The sequence below is a fragment of the Tauraco erythrolophus genome, chromosome 6, assembly GCF_009769465.1.
Source record: "Tauraco erythrolophus isolate bTauEry1 chromosome 6, bTauEry1.pri, whole genome shotgun sequence".
Taxonomy (NCBI): domain Eukaryota; kingdom Metazoa; phylum Chordata; class Aves; order Musophagiformes; family Musophagidae; genus Tauraco; species Tauraco erythrolophus.
In genome coordinates this window covers 42,817,809-42,836,810 of record NC_141470.1, presented here as the reverse complement: position 1 = coordinate 42,836,810, position 19,002 = coordinate 42,817,809, and the positions used below count along the sequence as shown (strand labels likewise).

At 39.4% G+C, this 19,002-nt stretch overlaps 1 protein-coding gene across 1 annotated transcript in view; it reads right to left on the bottom strand.

Moving 5' to 3' along the window:
- ARHGAP5 (Rho GTPase activating protein 5) overlaps window positions 1–18,664 on the bottom strand; it is a 49,850-nt gene extending 31,186 nt beyond the window's left edge. Inside the window, exons 1-3 of the mRNA XM_086613727.1 lie at window positions 18,619–18,664; window positions 11,169–11,275; window positions 2,599–6,492 (exon numbers count right to left, since the gene is read on the bottom strand). Coding sequence (XP_086469853.1) covers window positions 2,599–6,318 — 3,720 coding nt within the window. The 5' untranslated portion in view covers window positions 6,319–6,492; window positions 11,169–11,275; window positions 18,619–18,664. The remainder of the gene's footprint in view (window positions 1–2,598; window positions 6,493–11,168; window positions 11,276–18,618) is intronic.
- Between the last annotated feature and the right edge of the window lie 338 nt (window positions 18,665–19,002).

The window sequence follows — 19,002 nt, the reverse complement described above, 5'->3', positions numbered from 1 at the left end:
CTGCATATGCAAATTATCTAAATGAAACCTGCTTTGCATAAATCAAAACCAAAGTGCAAAAACTGCAAATGACTGTGCATAGGAGCTTTCTGCAAGATTTCTGTACAAGAAACCCACCCAGAAACATCGTATCTCAAACTCCTCAAACCAACAAATATAAAAGAAATAGAGACTGTTACATTCTATTTGGGCTTGAAAAAGCAACAATTAAAAAAAAAAAATTAAGTTGTAATCTTTGACAGAGACAATGAGGACCTCGGACTTCAACGGCTGAGTTTTTCCAAAATAAATTATTTTGTTCATAAGATTTCTGTATTTCAGAATCACTATAATTATAACAAGAATAATTACACATGTATCTTACGTTCCCTTTACATACAGCTGAATAATTAAGAAAAAGTATGAGTAAAAGCTAAGAAATACTCAGAAAGGAGCACAAAAGCTTTATTTATCCCTTTCACATTCAAGGTGTCAAAATTCTCAAAAAAAAAACCAGCAAGAAATCTGTAAATAGTGATGCACTAACATCCCTCACATAGACTAAATAACACTCAACGTGGAAAACAATTTGAATCACTTCTGAGTTTTTGTAATTAAAGACTGCTAGTTGCTATCTAAAACTACATAGGAAAACATGGTAAGTTCCAAAACTAATAAAACTGCATCTCTCTTGCAAAAAAATCAACAACTCAAAAAATCAAAGGAATATCCTACAAACTAGAATGACTCATCACGTGAACTGGAACTATTCTCGCTTCAGCATAATGCAAGTCAACACACACGGAAGCCACTACTTAGCAAAAGCACTAAGCACTCAACATTCTTAAATATTTTGAATGCTTGCAAACATTTTAGCTATCAAGTTAAATTTGCTTTCTCCATCATTACAATAATTTGTACTTCTACTGTTAGAAGTTTTCTCTGACCAATTTGATGGTATCAGCCCTGGACCACGGCTTGCAAGTTAGAAAAAAACAACACAACACACAAACCAAAACACAATCAACAACAAAAAACAATCACACACCTCTTGGTTTCGTTGTTTAAGAAAACTTAAAATGACTCTTGTACTCTTCAAGAGTCTTAACCACTACAAAAATTTAGAACAGCCTGAAACTTCCAACACAGGCTGCATCTCATCAGGCTAAAGCCAAAAGCGGGGGCTTTGGTAAAGGTATTGGGGGTTCCTGACACAATGCCAGGAAGACAGGATCCTACCATACTAGGTCTACACAGTTTAAATATAAATTTCCCACTAAGAGGAACTTTCTGTCAACTCAACACAGCTGAGATAGCAGGAGGATTATGAATACTGTATTTCCATTTCTATGTAGTAAGGATAATTTCCGTCAAAAGTATGTAAGTTATTTGTTTTTAAAAAATTTATGTCTCCCAAAAAGAATAACTTCAGAGTATTTTTAACTGTATGATTTTATACCCACAAGACATCATTATCTATGCTTACGAGTAAGCCTTAAGAAAATTTAGTGGCCTTTAAATCAGTCACGTGTAATTCAAATCACAAATGCATACTAGGAAGTACAACTCAGAATTTAATCCATTAGCAAAATTTAACTATGGTCTACTTGAACAAAACTTATTTCTAAACGCTATTCAAGTACTATCAGATTTAAGCTAAAAGGAACATTTTTAAAACGCTACAAAAGACGATATTAAAAAGGTCGACTTACTTTGAGACAAGAAAGAAAACATCTAACTAACCAGCAACACTCCTCATTTAATGTTAAACAAAAACTATTTGCAAGAAAATGATTGCTAGCCTAAAATTAAAATCTAAACTATAGACAGTATACATCCAGTACCCATATTGCAACACTACCTTGATATAATATTCTTAAAGCACTAAGTCAAAAAATAACTAACTATCAAGCATAAAGATCAAAATAAAGTGTAGACCTTTTTCAAGCAGAAAGTCACATTATTATTGTTTAGAAACCCACACTGGGCAGGCATTTTGTTCCCTTTATTTTGTTTGAATAGAGAATTGTACAGGTAGCGCAGCTTTCAACTTGATTGTTTGCTTGCCCACACCAGGGAAACGCAGCAGTCAGTAAAATACTATACGAAGTTTCCTTTTCATGCTCTTGTTTGAGAGTTCCAGGTAGACAATTGAGAATTACAATGGAACCACCCCTTTCATTTACCAGCCCTGAACTTCATTCCCACAGCGAGAACTGCAAGAACTGTAAGAACAAGTTCTACCCAAGGACTCATAAAGCAGCTTTTTTTTTTTTTTTTAAACAAACGAAAAAAAGATGTTACAATTAACAAAGAAGGTGCTGTGGACCAAATTCTCCCTTCACTTACTCAGATGGAAGGGAAACTGCATGTGTACATATAGAGCTGAAAAGAACTGAAATTTATCCAACTGCTGATTAGGTAGACAAACCATCTCCTTCCCCTCAGCTTTGCTAGTTCTGAGCAAGTTAAGTAGAAACTTGCACAAAAATCAAACAAGAGTACAGCAACATTTTAAAACACTTGTTTCAAAACAGGGTGCAACTCTTGCATATTTTGACTGTTCCCTTCTTACAATGCACCAGAAGTTGTGAATAAAATTTAAATCAATTGACTTACCTTCTTATCTTCTTTTGATTTGTGGGTTTTCTTTTTCATTTTTTTATCATCCAATTCTTGATCCGATGTAATAGCAGGGTTATCTATTCCACCTTTCCATGTTTCGACAGGTGAAAGAAGTGGGTCTTCTTCACTTCCACGATGTCTTCCTTTTCTTTTAGTTTTAGAGGTGGTGAAAGCCTCATCATCACTTGCATCTGAGTGTGTTCTCCTATAGTAAGACTTAGCTTTGCTGAACAGAGTCTTAGACTTGTATTTGTATTTTGAAGGCCTTCTTTCCCCATGACTTTTAGATATTCTATCAGAAAACCCATTTTCTTCCTCGCTTTGGGTATTTATAACAATTGAGTTTCGAACTTTAATAATACGATTTTGACTATCATCTGGAACCGCGTAGATATCATCTGCAAAGCCTTTATGTTTGAAAATAGTGTCAATAGGCTCAGCATAGTTGTCAGACTGGTCTATATCTTCTGGTGGTGCCGCAGGCACTCGAGGCTGTTTCCTGGGGTTTTTGCCAATACCTGCCTCAATTGTTTTCAGGAGGTTAGGATCCAGCTTTTTCACATTTGTTCTTGGAACGAGTGGTTTCGGTTTTATTGGAGGAGGCACTTTATGGTTGCGTTCATGGTCATGACAATTGAGTGGTGTACTGTGAATAGGATACTCATTTCCTTCCAGATCCAATCGGTACTTGGAACGGTCACTGGGTGCTGGGAGTAACCTTACATCATCACCAATTGGACTGTAAGGTGGTGGTCCTTCAGTATCATCCTCTGAATCTGGATAATTATAGTCAAGGGAACTTCCCCTGGGAGATCTTGGGAAAACATCTTCACTGGTATGCGTTGTTTCCCTTGTGCTGTCTGACATATAAGAACTTTCAATCATGTTTTTCTTCTCTAATACATCACTGAAGAACAACGTGAAAACCTCAGTTTGACGATGATATTGAGATAACGAATATAAAGCTGTAAACTTGGCCGTAATCTCTGTTGCTATGTGCTCTCCTTCAGTCATGAGTTCCTTGATCGCTTCATTCTCAAAGAAGTCCGCCTGGCTATCAGTAACAGCCACTAACTGGACAGGAATCGTATCCTGTATTTCAGAAAGAAACGCCCGAAGCATTCCCATGGATGCCTTCCGCTTTGCAGAATAGACCAGTATATATCCATGAACAAGCTCATCTTTCCTTACACCAATTGAAGAATGATATGATAATATAGTTATTTGTATTCGACGCCTCTTTTCACCTATTATTTTATCAAGCATCAAAGAATTATTCTGGCCAGCCTGAGCAGCACTACAGGAGTGAGAGTCAAGGAAGGGTGAAAGAATAAGATCCACACTAAATGGATCACCACACATGGCACACATGACGATTCTTAAGTCAGCTTCTGACAGGTCTTTAATGGTAGGAGCTGGACTTACAACATCAAAATTGTGTTTAACTGCCTCCAGTACTCCCCTCAGAGCTTGTTTTATTTGCGTCTCATTAAATTTGCGTGGATATGTACCAGCGGGCACATCTACAAAAGGACATTGTAATTTGTTGGCCAATTGCTGTCCCTGATGTCTTAGAATAGGTAGATTCTTGCTCACACTGTCCCTCTGGTTAGCCAATATTAACGTAAAGGGAAGATTAGACATATACTTGTCTCTCCTTATCTGAGACGCTTCAGCCCTTATTTTTGCAATGCATTCCCCAATAAAATTCAGTGATTCAATAGAGTTAAACACACAGAAACATCCGTGTGGCTTGAAGGCTGAGGTCCACAATTGAGTCAACAGGTATGGGGATTTTGCATCAACTGGCCTAAGATCTAGTTCATATATTTTTCCATCTAATGCGTATTCATCATCAGTGGATTGTGTTCGAATTTCATTTGCCAATTCTTGTGCAAGGCCATCTTTGCCCAAAATGAAAAGATTGACTTTATCAATGTTGGCACTATCATGGTATAAATTTGAGCGGCCATGATCTAGTTGCAGAAGACTGTTGGCAAGTAACTGCTCTACTTTAATGTCCGTACAATTTTGGCCACTGAGACAAGTTTCTTTAGTTGGGTGATAAACAAATCCTATGTGTTTAAGCAGAAGAGATTCTCTATCAGGTGCAAGTTTCTGTAAAGCTTTGTATCTAGGTTCTTCACTCAGAACTGCATGAATTTCACTCATTTTATCTGAACTTGGTGTTGCATTAAGATCCAAGTCATAAAACAGCTCCGAATGTTCAAAAAGCATTTCCTGAAACTCCTCTTTGGCTTTTTCAACAATCTCCCTCTGATGCCTACCATACACTTCCTTACTATCTGCATCAGTGATGTACTTGAAGGCTTCGTCCTCCACTACAAAACATATAACTTCTTCCCATGGCTGTCCGGGTGAGATGAACTGGATTTTCTCAAGAGTTTTTTTGAATTTCTCCTTCATTTCAACCCTCCTTTTTTCAGATATAAGATGCTGCACGTGGTTTTGATAAACTTTTTCTGCCTCTAGCGTTGTGAGAAGGTCAAATGGAATCCTTCTGTCATTCACTTTATCTATATGGTCAGTTTCATCCCAAGGTGTTTTTTCAAGCACTACAAAACAGGACTGGAAGTCAGGCCTTTTCTCCATTAACTTCAAGGCATCTGACCAGCTCAAGTGTTCAATCTCATCAAGATTTGACAGGAGAGTATTAAGAGCTCTTGGCAATGCATTAATGTATTCTTCTTTTCTTTTTCTAATATGTTCCTGTTTAAGCTGCTCTATGTGTTTTGAAAACGTGTTTTTGGCCTTTTTTGTTCCTTCCAAATGTATGTACTCTTCATAATCAGGGTGATTTTTCAGTTTATTACTAACGGTTTTCCAAGTTGCATGATAGTCTCTCACAGTTTGGACAAGTTTTTCAAACTTATCCGTTGCTGTAACAACTAACTGTCTTTGAGTTTTATAGGCATCCAGATAGGGGATTATTTTAGGTTTACCACGAGTTTTATCCATCATTTGTATCAGTGCAGTAAAACATGTTTCAACATTGACGTTGAATCTTGCCGATGTTTCCACTACCACAAGGTTCTTCTTATTCGAAGCAAAGGCCTGAACCTCTCGCAGATAATGATCCACACATTCATCACATTTCGTTGCTGCTATTATTATGGGTTTTTTAGATTTTGAGAGCTGGATATAGAGATTATTCACAAATTTAAGTTGGTCATCAAACTTCCTATTGCATCCTTGGCTTACATCAATGCACAATAAAAACCCATCTATGCTTAATTTCCCTTCAGGCATTTGTTTTTGCTCAAAGTCTTGCTCCAAGCCTAGCTGATCTGTGCAAATGTACATTAGTTTTTCTGCTGACTGCAGTTTCGAGGCAGCTGCACGTTTTATATAAGGTTGTAAATTCGTACTCCGATGAGGCAAGAAAGTCTGATCGTCAATGAACTCAGTCTGTTCAATTACATGAATTCTGCACTCAATTCCATCCTCGCTACTTTGCGTTACGTCACCCCAGTACAAAAAGTGATCATTGTTAACAACTCTTCCTCCGAAGTCAATTGTGCTAAGCACAGAGGTATGCTCAGGATAATATTCATCTGCTTTTGAACGAACGAATCTATTGCACAAACACGACTTTCCAACTCCGCAATTACCTTTATCCTTTTCAGTTCCAGACAGTCCAACAACACTAACAGCATAAGATGGGGGACGTGGCTCTTTGTTTTTTGCCATCATAACTTTCCTCTCATCCTTTTGCAATTATCAAGGTAACTGTATGTGGTTTTCATTCTGGAAAGGTTCCTACAAATTTAAGTTGTATATCCAGGGTTCCAGAAACAGCTTTCAGTTGTTCTTGCTTTAGCTTGTCATTGAGAGAATCTCATAACTAGGATGAGGAGCATCATCTTCCTAAAGAAAATAAAGAGGGGGAAAAAAAATTAAAGATTGCAAGTATTTCTTTCTAATACTCATGAGAGATTTTTTTAAAAGCAGTTTTCCTTGCTCACCCTGAAATTGTTTTCTACATATATGAAAATTTGACTAATACTTTAAATGAGATCTTAAACTCATAATTCATTCACATTAATGCTATTTATATTCTAAATTTTAAAATAAACAAGATTTAGGCATAGTTTAATAATAGTTGATCACCTATTTTGATAGGTGATCAACATACTTTTTTTAAAAAAAAAAATACTCAAAATCGCAAATTATTCTTTACCCTTATAGCTTATAGGCACTAGAAATATTTTCCACTATGATAAATACAAGACAAAAACTCTAACTCCAACCCAATATTCACATACACACACTTGTATTCACGTCCATACTTCCACTAGATAGCATGCTTACATGAATAACACTACTTTTGTGTGCATTTGTAGGTCTCAGGAAAGAAACTTTCAAAATAAGAAACTCTAAAACCAGGAAGTTGGCAATGTGGCTCAGCCGCTACCTATTTGCAGAAGTAAACTACTTAGTACACTGAAAGTAAACTGCTTTTAAGAAGTTTCTAACCTGAATTCTACAGAATAATACAAATATTCTCATACAGATACTAAGTACAGAAAAATAAGACTTATATCTGAGATTTTTAAGATTACAATGTGATATCATTCCGTCTCTAAGAAAAAAAAATCTTTTTAATAATGGTAAACAAAAACTGCTATATCTATACTGAAATTTCCACAGAATTATTACAAGGTTTCAGTGGCTTTATGGAAACTGTCACCAAGTACAACGATTACTCATAATCATTAATCGGACAACTTTCCTTACATACATACTGCAAATGGAAAGATATTTACTGTTTTATAAACAATTACATTATGAGGAAAACGTTAAAAAAATTGAAAGGCTGAATGACTGGGCCCAGCAGGTTGTGATCAGTGGCATGAAATCTAGTTTGGGGCCAGTAACCAGTGGTGTACTACAGGGGCCAATACTGGGTCCAATATTGTTCAATATCTTCATTAATGACTTAGATAACGAGGCAGTGTACCCTCTGCAAGACTGCTGATGACACAATTGGGAAGAAGTGGCTGATACACCAGAGGGCTGTGCTGCCATTCAGGGAAACCTCGGCAAGCTGAAGACATGGGCTGACAGGAACCTTGTGCACTGCAAAGTCCTGCATACAGGAAAGAACAACTCCATGTACTAGTACATGCTGGGAGCCAACTGGCTGGAAAGTAGCTTTGCAGAAAAGGACCTGAGGTTCCCAGTGGACAGCAAGGTGAACACGAGCCAGTAAGGTGCCTTTGTGGCAAACAAGGCTAACGGTATCCTGGGCGGCATTAGACACAGTATTGCCAGCAGGTCAAGGTAGGTGATCCCTCCTGTCTACACAGCACCAGTGAGGCCACACCTGATGCACTGTGTCCAGTTCTACAGTACAGAGAGATATGGAGCCACCGACGAGAGCCCAGCAAAGGGCCACTAAGGTGACCAAGGGACTAAAGCATCTCTCATATAATGAAAGGCTGGGAGAGCTGCGACTGTTTACGCTGGAGAAGAAAAGGCTCAGGGTGATCTCATCAATGTGTACAAATATTTGCGGGAAAGATGCAAAGAAGGCACAGTCAGACATCTTCTGGTGGCATCCAGTGACACGACAAGAGATAACAGGCACAAACTGAAACACAGGAGGTGCCATATGAACATCAGGAAACACTTTTTTATCATGATGGTCACTAAGCACTAGCACAGTTTGTCCAGAGAGGTTGTGAATGCTCCCTCATGGGAGATATTCAAAAGTCACCTGGACATGGTCCTGGGCAACCTGCTCTAGGTGATGCTGCTTGAGCAGGGAGGTGGGACAAGATGACCTTCAGAGGTCATCCAGAGGTACCTCCTACACCATTCTACAATTTTGTGAAAATATTTTGATAAAAATATTTTTTTCATTTTCTTCATAAAAAGAAAGCTACCACATGGCACTATAAATGAAAGCTATTGACTCCTGTACTTAACATATTTGGATTTACATTTGTGAAGTCCAAAATAACAATGTAAATGTATGTAAATGTGGTGGCTTAACCCTGGCTAACATCTAAGCACCGCACAGCCACTCACTCACTCCCCCTGTGGCAGGACCGGGGAGAGAATCAGAAGAGCAAAAGTGAGAAAACTCATGGGTTGAGATAAAGACAGTTTAATATGGAAAGCAAAGCCTGCACATGCAAGCAAAGCAAAACAAGAAACTCATTCTCATCTACTACTTCCCATGGGCAGGCAGGTGTTCAGTCATCTCCAGGACAGCAGGGCTCCATCACGTGTAACCATTACTTGGGAAGATAAACACCATCACTCACTTCAAATGTCCCCCACTTTCTCCTTCTTCTCCCAGCCTTCTATGCTGGGCATGACATCATATGGTATGGAATAGTCCTTTGGTCAGCTGGGGTCAGCTGTCCCAGCTGTGTCCCCTCCTAACTTCTTGTGCACCCCCAGTCTACTCGCTGGTGGAGTGGGGTGAGAAGTAGAAAAGGCCGTGACTCTGTACAAGCACTGCCCAGCAATAACTAAAACATCCCTGTGCTATCAACACTCTTTTCAGCACAAATCCAAACCATAGCCCCGTACTAGCTACTACGAAGAAAACTCTATTCCACACAAAATCATCACAGTAAATAAACCTGTAAATAGCCCTTATATGAAGGAAAAAGTATAACGAGAATCAATACCGAAATTTTATTCACAATATCTCAACTTTATTTGTTATGTATTTTGTCATTTTAGCAATCATTTGTCGAGAATGGTACTGTAGTACCTTCCTTTAGTTTAAAAAAAAAAAGTGTAGGATCTCTCACCCAAAAAGCTCTCAAAATCTGCTTTAATACTTGCAAAACTACTTCATGACTACTAAAACATATCTGAGCTTGAAGACAAGCAGCAGTAAAAGAAGTATTTGTATCACTAAAAGTTGAGATACAAGATAAAAATACTGAAACCTTTAATATCCCATATAGAATCAATCTGGCCAACAGAGCTTTCCAAGTTACTAACATGTAGAAATAGAAAACTTACTTTCTGATCAGAAACATAGTATTAACATAACAATATTTGTAAGTAAATTCATTGACCAAAATATAAAATAAAAACCACATATATAAAACCAGCTTTCAGTTACAGAAGTCCTAGTCAAGGAAAGTACCTTTTTTACAACAAAGTAGTATCAGTTTCATTATAAAATGAAGACAAAAGTAAACTTGGTTTAATTTTCATACTTGAGAGTTTTTATATTGCAAGAACTGAAACTTTTATGCCATATTTTAAGAATGATTTTCCTTTTTTTTGTTTAAATCAGTTTACTCAGACACATTCAGAAAGAAAAGTTGTTTTTTAGATTTTCCTTTTTTCTGTTTCCACTGTGTTTTTTATATTCTGAAAACACAGAATTTAGAGCTAACAGAAAATGGCTCGGGGAATAAAAATACTTAGCAAAAGTAAATCCTTCACAAGCAGTGTTTATATTACTACAAATAAACCCAGTGTTTTCTTTCTAAAGCAAAGCTTATCATAGCAGCATCATTCAAACTATTAGAATGAGAAGTTTAGTCAGCACTTCCACCATAAAACATTTTCTGTTAACCACAGCACAATACAGATTTGACGTGGACTAAACTAGAACACAAAAATCTTCATCCATGGGATTATTTCATTTAATCAGGAAGACACTGTCCATTTGCAACTAGTTTATAAGAAACAATCAATACTTTCAGATACTCCACATCCTCACGTAGCACAAATTCTTCCTCCTCCAGCAACAAACGTTTTGTCAAATCCATACATTTTCAAGTGAGCAAGTACAAAGACTAAGGTGAAACGGGACACTGAAACTGAAAATACACACAGTCTCTCACAAAATTTCTGACATGGAATATTTTCACCATAGTGGAAGATGAATCACTAAAGATATTTAAAACCAGTGTGGTTTTCTTTTTGTTTTTTATACAGTTTCTACTCTGTACTGATTGTACATAGCAAAGCCACAGAATGAAATCTATGTTAATTTAGTAATAAACCTGGTCAAAATCTGACTTCATAATGGCTTCATGTTTAATATGTTTAACATGTTTAATCATTATTAAACTGCTCCCCAAATGGAAATTCTTCTTTTCCATATACCACTAATTCAAAAGGTACTTTATAGTTTTGTACAGTTTTAAAATACACACACTGGAAATTCATGATAAATTAGTTCGATTATCTTACTTCAATCTGCTTAATTCTGTTACAACTTGAAAACAGGCCGATTCATGGCCCTCGCCACCTTCATCTTTGTTACAGATTCAAAGGAGGGGTTGTTTGATTTCCCCAACTAATTTCAGTCTTCGAATTGTAAATAATAGAGCACTTCTATGTTTAAACAGAAAAATTCTAAGAAATACAGAAGACAAAGTGTATGACATCACTGCAGGAAGAATCTCTGACCTTCTACAATCACACCACAGGACCTTGTCTCTACATGCTTTTAGATTTCCAAATGTAGTTAAAAAGATAATAAGGTGTATCATCTTGTAATTCTTCACCCACCTTCCTCCTTAAACACAAGATTATGAAGACCTAAAGCCCAAACTTACCCTTAGGAAAACAAGGTGCAAAGCAAGATGATTATCCTGCTGTGATCTTCCTGCAGTAATGTCACACATTTAAACAGTGTCCTTCAGTAAGTCCTTCCCTGAGGGATCTGAAAACAAAAAGTAAGATTCGTTAATAATTTCAAAAATCATGAAAGCAGAAGTAGCAACCAGAGAAGGTACACTTCACCTATGCGTGAGGATTGTATTCCTCATTTTAAATCCACAAACAGAACTCACGGCTCAAGCTGGTCTTCCTCTAAACTTAGAGGGTTTAAATCCTGTAAGCACAGCTATTAATACCTGGGACTGAGAGGGCACAATAATTCTTAACTGACTGTGATTTCATAAATTCAATCTGGTATTTTAAAACTATCTAGGCTGCAGAAGCCTCTTCTGAAAAAAAATTAATTTAGTTCAGGTAACATACAAAATGTGACCTATAAAAACCACTAATCACCTGTAGAAGAATTTAGAATTCTAAAATATCTAGAACATTGTTTTGTAAGATGAAGTCAGTATAGTCAGTAAGTACAAGTTATATAAAATTAATGTATGTCTAAATAAATGTATACAGATTTTAAAATACTAGAAAAAAACACGGTCTACCTTAAAATCCTTTTACCTGTAGTACAGCATTTCTACGTGAAAAGGTCTCACAGACTGTGGCTTCGAAGACAGTGAACACTCAACTAAGATATACATTATTAGTGTAACCTTAGTGTTGATTTAATGGCAGGGATGCTGCTACAAAGTAACCAAAAATGGAATTCCCTTCCATAGAACTTCTTCAGTTTCCATCCATACAAAACCCACTTCAAATGTCAGGACAGGGATACACATATTAAGATGCAGAAAAGGAAAGGTACTTGAGGCACTTGCACTGGATCATGATGTAAGCCATTTTTAACTAAGGAAAGGTGTCATTTTAAGCAAGATGCAGCACCATGCTGTATAAGTGCTAAAAATAACATCAAGAAGGTACGGCAGAGCTTTTTTCTTGTTTTGTCACTTCGGATTGTATTCTTAGTAAGTTCACTTTGCTTTGGGAATAGTATAGCTAACTGAAAAAGTCTAAGCTTTAATAAACTTTCTTTTGGACAAAAAAGGTTCAGTAATAGTGATAAGCAACATATCAATACCACAATAATACTGCAATTCTCAACTTGCGGTACCAAGCACCACCAAAATCATCAGGCAGCAGGCCACCAGTCCTGCATTAAGCCTGGCCTAGCTGCCAACCTAAACTCCATCACTTGAAAGAGAAGACAGGAGGTAAGTCACGCTCCCTGCCCTTTCCTCCTAGTTGTGGCACTCCTCCACGTCCACAGCTAGGTGAGCAGAGCAGATAGCCGTACAGGAGGAAATAGACCATGCAACTCTGAAGTGGAGTATGTGGAGGAGCAGACAACCTGAGAGAAAAGTATCTCTGCCTGCAAGAATGCACCTGAGGCTTGATGGAGGGGGATACCAGCCATTTTGGAACGCATACTCCCACAAGAGAAAGCTCAAAGACAGGCCCCCCCGCAAGATCATCTCCAAGCACTAAGAGGCCAGAGATAGCCTTTTTTTCAAATACATGTCTCCCAAAGTCTTCTGAGCTGAATTCTAAATATTAGCATGGAATGGCATATTATTAGAAAATACTAGAATAGTTATCATTATTTAGTAATTGTGGCTGCACAGAAACTTGTAGATAGGTCCACAGTCAAGAAAATAATTTACAGATAAACACCAAGTATTTCTGAATACCTTCTGAAATTGCTTTCTGAACCTAAAAATGTTTGTCATCTGCAGACTTAACATGGCTGAAGCAGAAATGTTGCCTGAAAGACTCTACAGAATTGCTTATGACCACAATTTAAGCGGGAACAAACAGTGCCAACGGAGAAAGTCCTTTACTCACTCTGTAACATTGAACGGATGCAACAGTTTATGGGCCAGTGCTTTTCAGGGTTAGTTTCAATTACCATAGTCTTGTGATAGTGTTTGTAAATTCTCTGGTCAAGCAAAGAAAAGCACACATGAAAACAAGGGCCATCACAGTCTAGTCTGCTTTGCAGCAGCATGCACCCACCAAAAGTTACCGTGACCTCTACAGCAGAGCGCAAAGTAAATTTAAGCGCATTAAGATATCACTGAAATGGTTTGTAGGATGACTTTTGAAGGCAGAGCACTTTCGTATATCAAAGACCATGATTCAAAGGAAGTTACAGCTCTGGATTCAGGTTACCACGGACAGTAAGTTTTTATATGGCATCATCCCTCACTTCACACTTTTTGAGAACCAAAACTTGGCACTGGAAAATATTTAGTATGGTATATGAACTCCAACACTTATCAGCACACCAGTAATTACAGCTCTGCCCAAAACAAACCAGAATAAAAATTTAATCATTTCCACTTCAAGAACCAGTAAAAAAACTATATATATAAATCTAATGCTGATGAAGCCTAAGGTAATGTTGTCATTCCTCATTCAATATTTCCAAAGACATATCTTTTTCACTCAAATGAGCGTAAGAAATCTTCTCTTCAAATCAAAATCCTTTTTAGAAACTAAAGCAGACACAGAGTATACCAGCGTCATCTTATCAACAATTTCAATTCACCAAAGCCTGTTGGGGTCCTAGTCACTTAATGCGTCCCATCCTCTTTACTGACATGCCAATATTCTTGCCTTGTCAAGTGCTGGTAATCTTAATTAAGTAACTGTACTTGAAATCTTATTTCTACATAAGGGTAAATACAATACTCCCTGGTAAAATTCTGCAAGTATCAGCCAACACTGGGAAAAGAGAGATTCACATTGCTTATCAGAAAATAAGCTCAATCAAGCAATTAAATAAGATAGTAAAGGACAATGCCTTGAAAGTCTTCAAATAGTGATACTCTGACTGAAGAGGAGTACAGTTTAAGCGGTGTGGTGACTAGTCATGCTAGGTGAACAAAGGATGAAAATTACCCCAACCGCTGTTCATTTCTGATTCAGTTAGTACGATGGCCAGCTACCATCCCGAAAGGAGTTACGTGGCCTAGGTAATTCTTTGCATACAAAAGCAAAGTAATCAATTTATTAAAAAATTTTAAAAAGAGAAAAAAAAATAAATCTGACTGCGCAACTTCATATTACAAATCAATGCAAAACTGTGTTTAAAAACAGAAGCTCAAAGCTCTTAATTCTTAATAAGTTTACTAAATTTCTCCTGTGAATAAGAATACCCTGAAGACCTCCAGTGTATTACCCAAAATTAAATCAAGGCCTAAACTTTACTTCTAAATTCAAACCAAAACATCATTCTTTAGCTGGAATCTAGCATTCCAGGAGGCATCTATCACCATCGCTGTTGTTCACAAAACAAACAAACAAACGACCTGCACAAATTAGATCAAGGTACAATAAACAGCTAACCTGCAAAGGTTCAAACTATCGGCATTGCACTAGTCTGAACTTAGGCCTCTAGAGTCACTGATCTACAAATTTCTGAACATCTGAGAGCATTCAATAAAGGTTCAAAGCCTATATTTTGGAAACAGTACAAGTTTACAGGAAAAATAATTCTTTTTGCACAGAAGAAGCTCCTACTAAAGACATGCATATTGGTCAGAGAAGCTTCTTAGTGCAAGACTACCTGATCAGGCTTATTTACAAAGTTATTCAGGAAGAACACAAAAGAACTAATGGAGAAATTTTACAAAGGGGATCCAAGAAAGAACTGATAAAAATAGAAGAAAGAAAAAGAAGCAAACGAGAAAGGAGAGACCGAGGTAAGGACAGAATAAGGTTTAAAATGCATTTCCTGCAAAAACAAAAATCTACATCCTGGCAGCAGCAAATTTCACTCATCCACATATCTGGATCATTTCATGTTATTTTGCTTGATGAGGAACTGCCGCGTAGAATCCAGGACCTGACACCATAAGTTTTGAGACTTAATTCAAACAGTAGTTTGTTGTTTGACCTTGTACAAGCCATATGTGTGACTTTCACCTGTGTAAAATGAGAATGCTAGTTATCCACTTCTTTAAATTACTAAACGAGCAAGTGAAAAGTCATGTGTAAGTAGCAAATAATATTCGGCATAATAACTAGCCAACTTAAATAAATAAAGGCCAAGATGCAACAATATACACGTTTCCAAAATTGTGCATGCAGGTATTGGTTTTACTTTTTTTAAATGCAAACATTCTCCTGTTATGCTTGTATGTCAGCTGATGCAGAACTGCAAAAATGGGTGGGAATTGTAACTCAAAGCCAAAGAAACAACTCTAATTTACCACAAAACGTAATGTGTAGAACTAGCACCAGATTAATTAAATCAGCTTCCGATAGGTGTTAGTGACTAGAAAAGCACAGTTAATACTCAAATTCAAAGCAGTGTCACTATAATGGCTCCAGATTTTCCTGTGAGGGATTTTGAACACATTTTTCTTCAAATATTTCAGTAAAATCCACAAACATACAGAAGTGATGAGAGGGTTCAAACGATAATCTGTGACATGTAATACCCATAAAAGAACTTTTTTAAATGGATGCAAAAACCTAAGAATATTCCAGGTCACTTACAATGACCTTTAGGCTAAAAATTCTCAGGGGAAAAACACACACACACAAAAAAAAGCGATTAACAGCATTGCGTGCCCATTAAGTCAGAAATAACAGATATAGGGGGGAAAAAAAAAAAAAAGCTTGACAGTCCTAATGGAGAATTCCCAGTGCTACTGCCACTACCTGAAATTTCCTCAACTTAGCCTTGCAGTTCTGAGTACGGCGGAGCGCATCAAAGCCCGCGGAAGCCGAGGTCGAACACTGCGCTAATTACCGCTAATTAGGGCGCTACCAGGGGCGGAGGAGCGCGCCAGCCCGCGCGGGGCAGGGCGGGGCGGGGCGCGCGGGCCCGGGCGCTCCCGGCGCCCCCTGGCGGCCGCGCGGCCCAGCGCGTGGCGAGGAGCTGCCGCCGGCGCGGTGAGCTCTCCTCTCCTCCGAACGGCCGCCTTTCGCCATCAGGCAGCAAGAAGGCATCACAGGCGTCACTCTCCGCAGCTACGTCATGTCCAGAAACGTCACAGTGCGCTAACCGACACGACTATACCTGCAAAAGTTAACGCCGAGTGTCGGACTTCACCCGCTTCCGCTCTCTCGGCAAAGGTCAGAGAGCATCATCCCTGGAGGATGCCTTACGCGTGTAATCTTAAGGCGACACCACGTATTAGCCTACTAAAAGTAGTGAGCGCTTGGAAGTTTTATGCAAAACATTCCTGAAGGTCGCCAGTACATGGGATTAATCTTCTGTTAGGAAAGTGCTTTTGCAAGCCTTAAGGTACCGTTGGCATCCTTTTCGCACCTTTATTAAACAGAATGGGATTATCTTTGCACTGTCTACTCAAATAACAAGTCCCAAAGGGGAAACTTACACAGAACAATCTATTATCTATGATCTGTGCTTTTCGTGCCTACAAAGTTTGCACATAGAAAAACACCTACAGCTTTGGGAAAGCAAAGTTGATCTTTCACCTCGAAAACATGTGCAGCATTCGACTCTGTTAGTGCTAAATATAGCATTTTAAAACAATCTAGTATAAGCCTAAAGTATTTAATTGGATTAGGTTACACACGCAACACCTTAGCTAAAAGAAAGTCCAATATCAGGGAGTGGTAGGCATTTGGTCGCAATTATTTACATTTTCACAATGCTGGCAGCTGCCTTATATAGGGATACTTTAAAAAATAAAAAAGAAAGCATACTATTTACGCTTAGCATGTTCCAAGCTTAAAAGCAACTTGTTATATTAAAACAAGCTAGTGGTAACATAACAAATGTTTAAACAATTTCTGATACTTTAAGTACTACAGACTCTCTTAAAAAACCACCATATACACATATATCATACTTCCTAAGCTCTAATATCACCGAGTTTCAGTGGAGTACTATAAGTAGAATTTAAAGAATTTTAGCACTTCTTAAAAGCAATCTTCAAAGAAGCACAAAGGAAAATAAACCTTTATGAAAATGCACCTGCATGAATATTTGTAATACGCTCGTTAGATATGTACTATAAATTTTAAATACGTATTTTTTTTTGAGAAAAGACTTAACTCTGGTCACTGCTGAAAACAGCTGTCATACTAAGAACCTCAGGAAGGTAAGACAGCACAACAGAAAAAAAGCTACCTATTAATTCCTCATTCATTTATGAAATAAGTATACAAGTATCAGCGCTGTAACTGACTTCAGTGCACAGGTTTAAAATGGACGTCCAATTGACCAGCAAATGCTCTTCTCTCTTTACTGTTTCTACTCTGCAGTGTAGAGTTTTTAAATTTCTGTCAAGGATTTTTATTAAGAAAAAAAAAATATCCTCCAGTTATCTGCATGACACTAAACTAACGCATACACACATACCCCCACAGGCCTATTTTGGTCTAGATTAAAAACGTTTCCCTCCTACTTATTAAGGAAATATTCCACGCTGATATCAAAAGCAATACAGGAGAGGGCAAAAGGGGGGTAGAGAGGAACGGTGGGGTGGATTCTAAGGGGGAAGGTGACAAGTACATCTTCCTTTTAAGTAAGTGGTCTTTCTTCTATTTTTAATTAAAACAGTGTTTTATACTCCTTCCGTCCTATATTTACAACACCGTGGCATTATATCTGTGTATCTCTGGTGCTTTCCTTGGGTGGAGAGAGTCTAAAGGTTATGCTGGTGGAAGGGATTCAAAACGCTTGAAAGCTGCAACACTGCAACTGGCTACCCTATTTCAAAGCCTTAAAATCCACCTGGTGGAAAAACAGAAATGCACACACATCATTAGGAGAGTGAAGTTTTCTGAAATTTAATACCGAGCAATATTTGAAGGTGAACGGAAGGAGGAGAGGAATTGACAACTGTTCAAATTTAGTAGAGAAGGAAAAGAACAGAGAAGACGAGAATGAGTAGAAGGGGGCGATAAGGAGGAAAAGAAGTACAGAGAAAGAACAGAAGGGGGGGGGGGAAGCAGTGGGAATGGAAGAAGGAAGGAAGCTAAAGGAGTAGGAGGAAGAAGGGAATGAGGAAGGAAGAAGAGAGGAGCAGGGAAGCTCCCCTTCCTGCCTCCCTGGAGAGCCGTGACCAGCTGGCAGCCTCGTACGGCAGGCTCAGACCCTCCCATTGCTCAGGCCTTCATCACCTGTCTGGGACCAGGGACTCCGCTCCCTGCCCTTCCTGCCTCCCCTCCCTCGCGTGGAGGTGCCGAGGGGGCCGAGCGGGGAGGGAGGCGGGGGCGCCGGCTCCCCTCTCCCCACGCCAGCCCTAGCCCTTTGGACTGGTTACAGCCAGCGGCCGCCGCACCAGCTCGCCGGGCTACAGCCGCCTCCTCTCCTCCCCCCGCTCCCCTTCCGCCTGCCGGGCCGGCCGCCCCGCTCCCGGCCGCCGGGCCGGGCGAGGTCCCACGGGACCGGATTCCTCCCCTCACCTCGCGCCGTCGGGATCCGGCTCCTCGGCGGCGGCGGGAGCGGCAGCATTCCGGGACGCACTCTCCACGCCGGCGCCCCCGGCGGCTTTTCCTCCCCGCGGGGCTCTCTCCGCTCTCTGGCCCGCAGCTCCCGAGCGCTCCCGGCCGCCGCAGCCCCGTCCCACCTCTCCGTTCCCTCCCCGGCGCTCTCGGCTCAGTAATGGCGGCCGCCGAGCTTCCCCGGCTCTCGCTTCGCTGACGGAGTCTCTCTCTCCCCCTAACTTTACCTCAGCAGCTTCCCTCCCCTCCCCCCCTCCCTCCCGCCGCCGCGGCTCAGCGCGCGCCCGCCCGGCCGGCCAGCTGCGCGTGCGCGGGGAAGCGCCTCTTCCTGCTGCCGCTGGATTC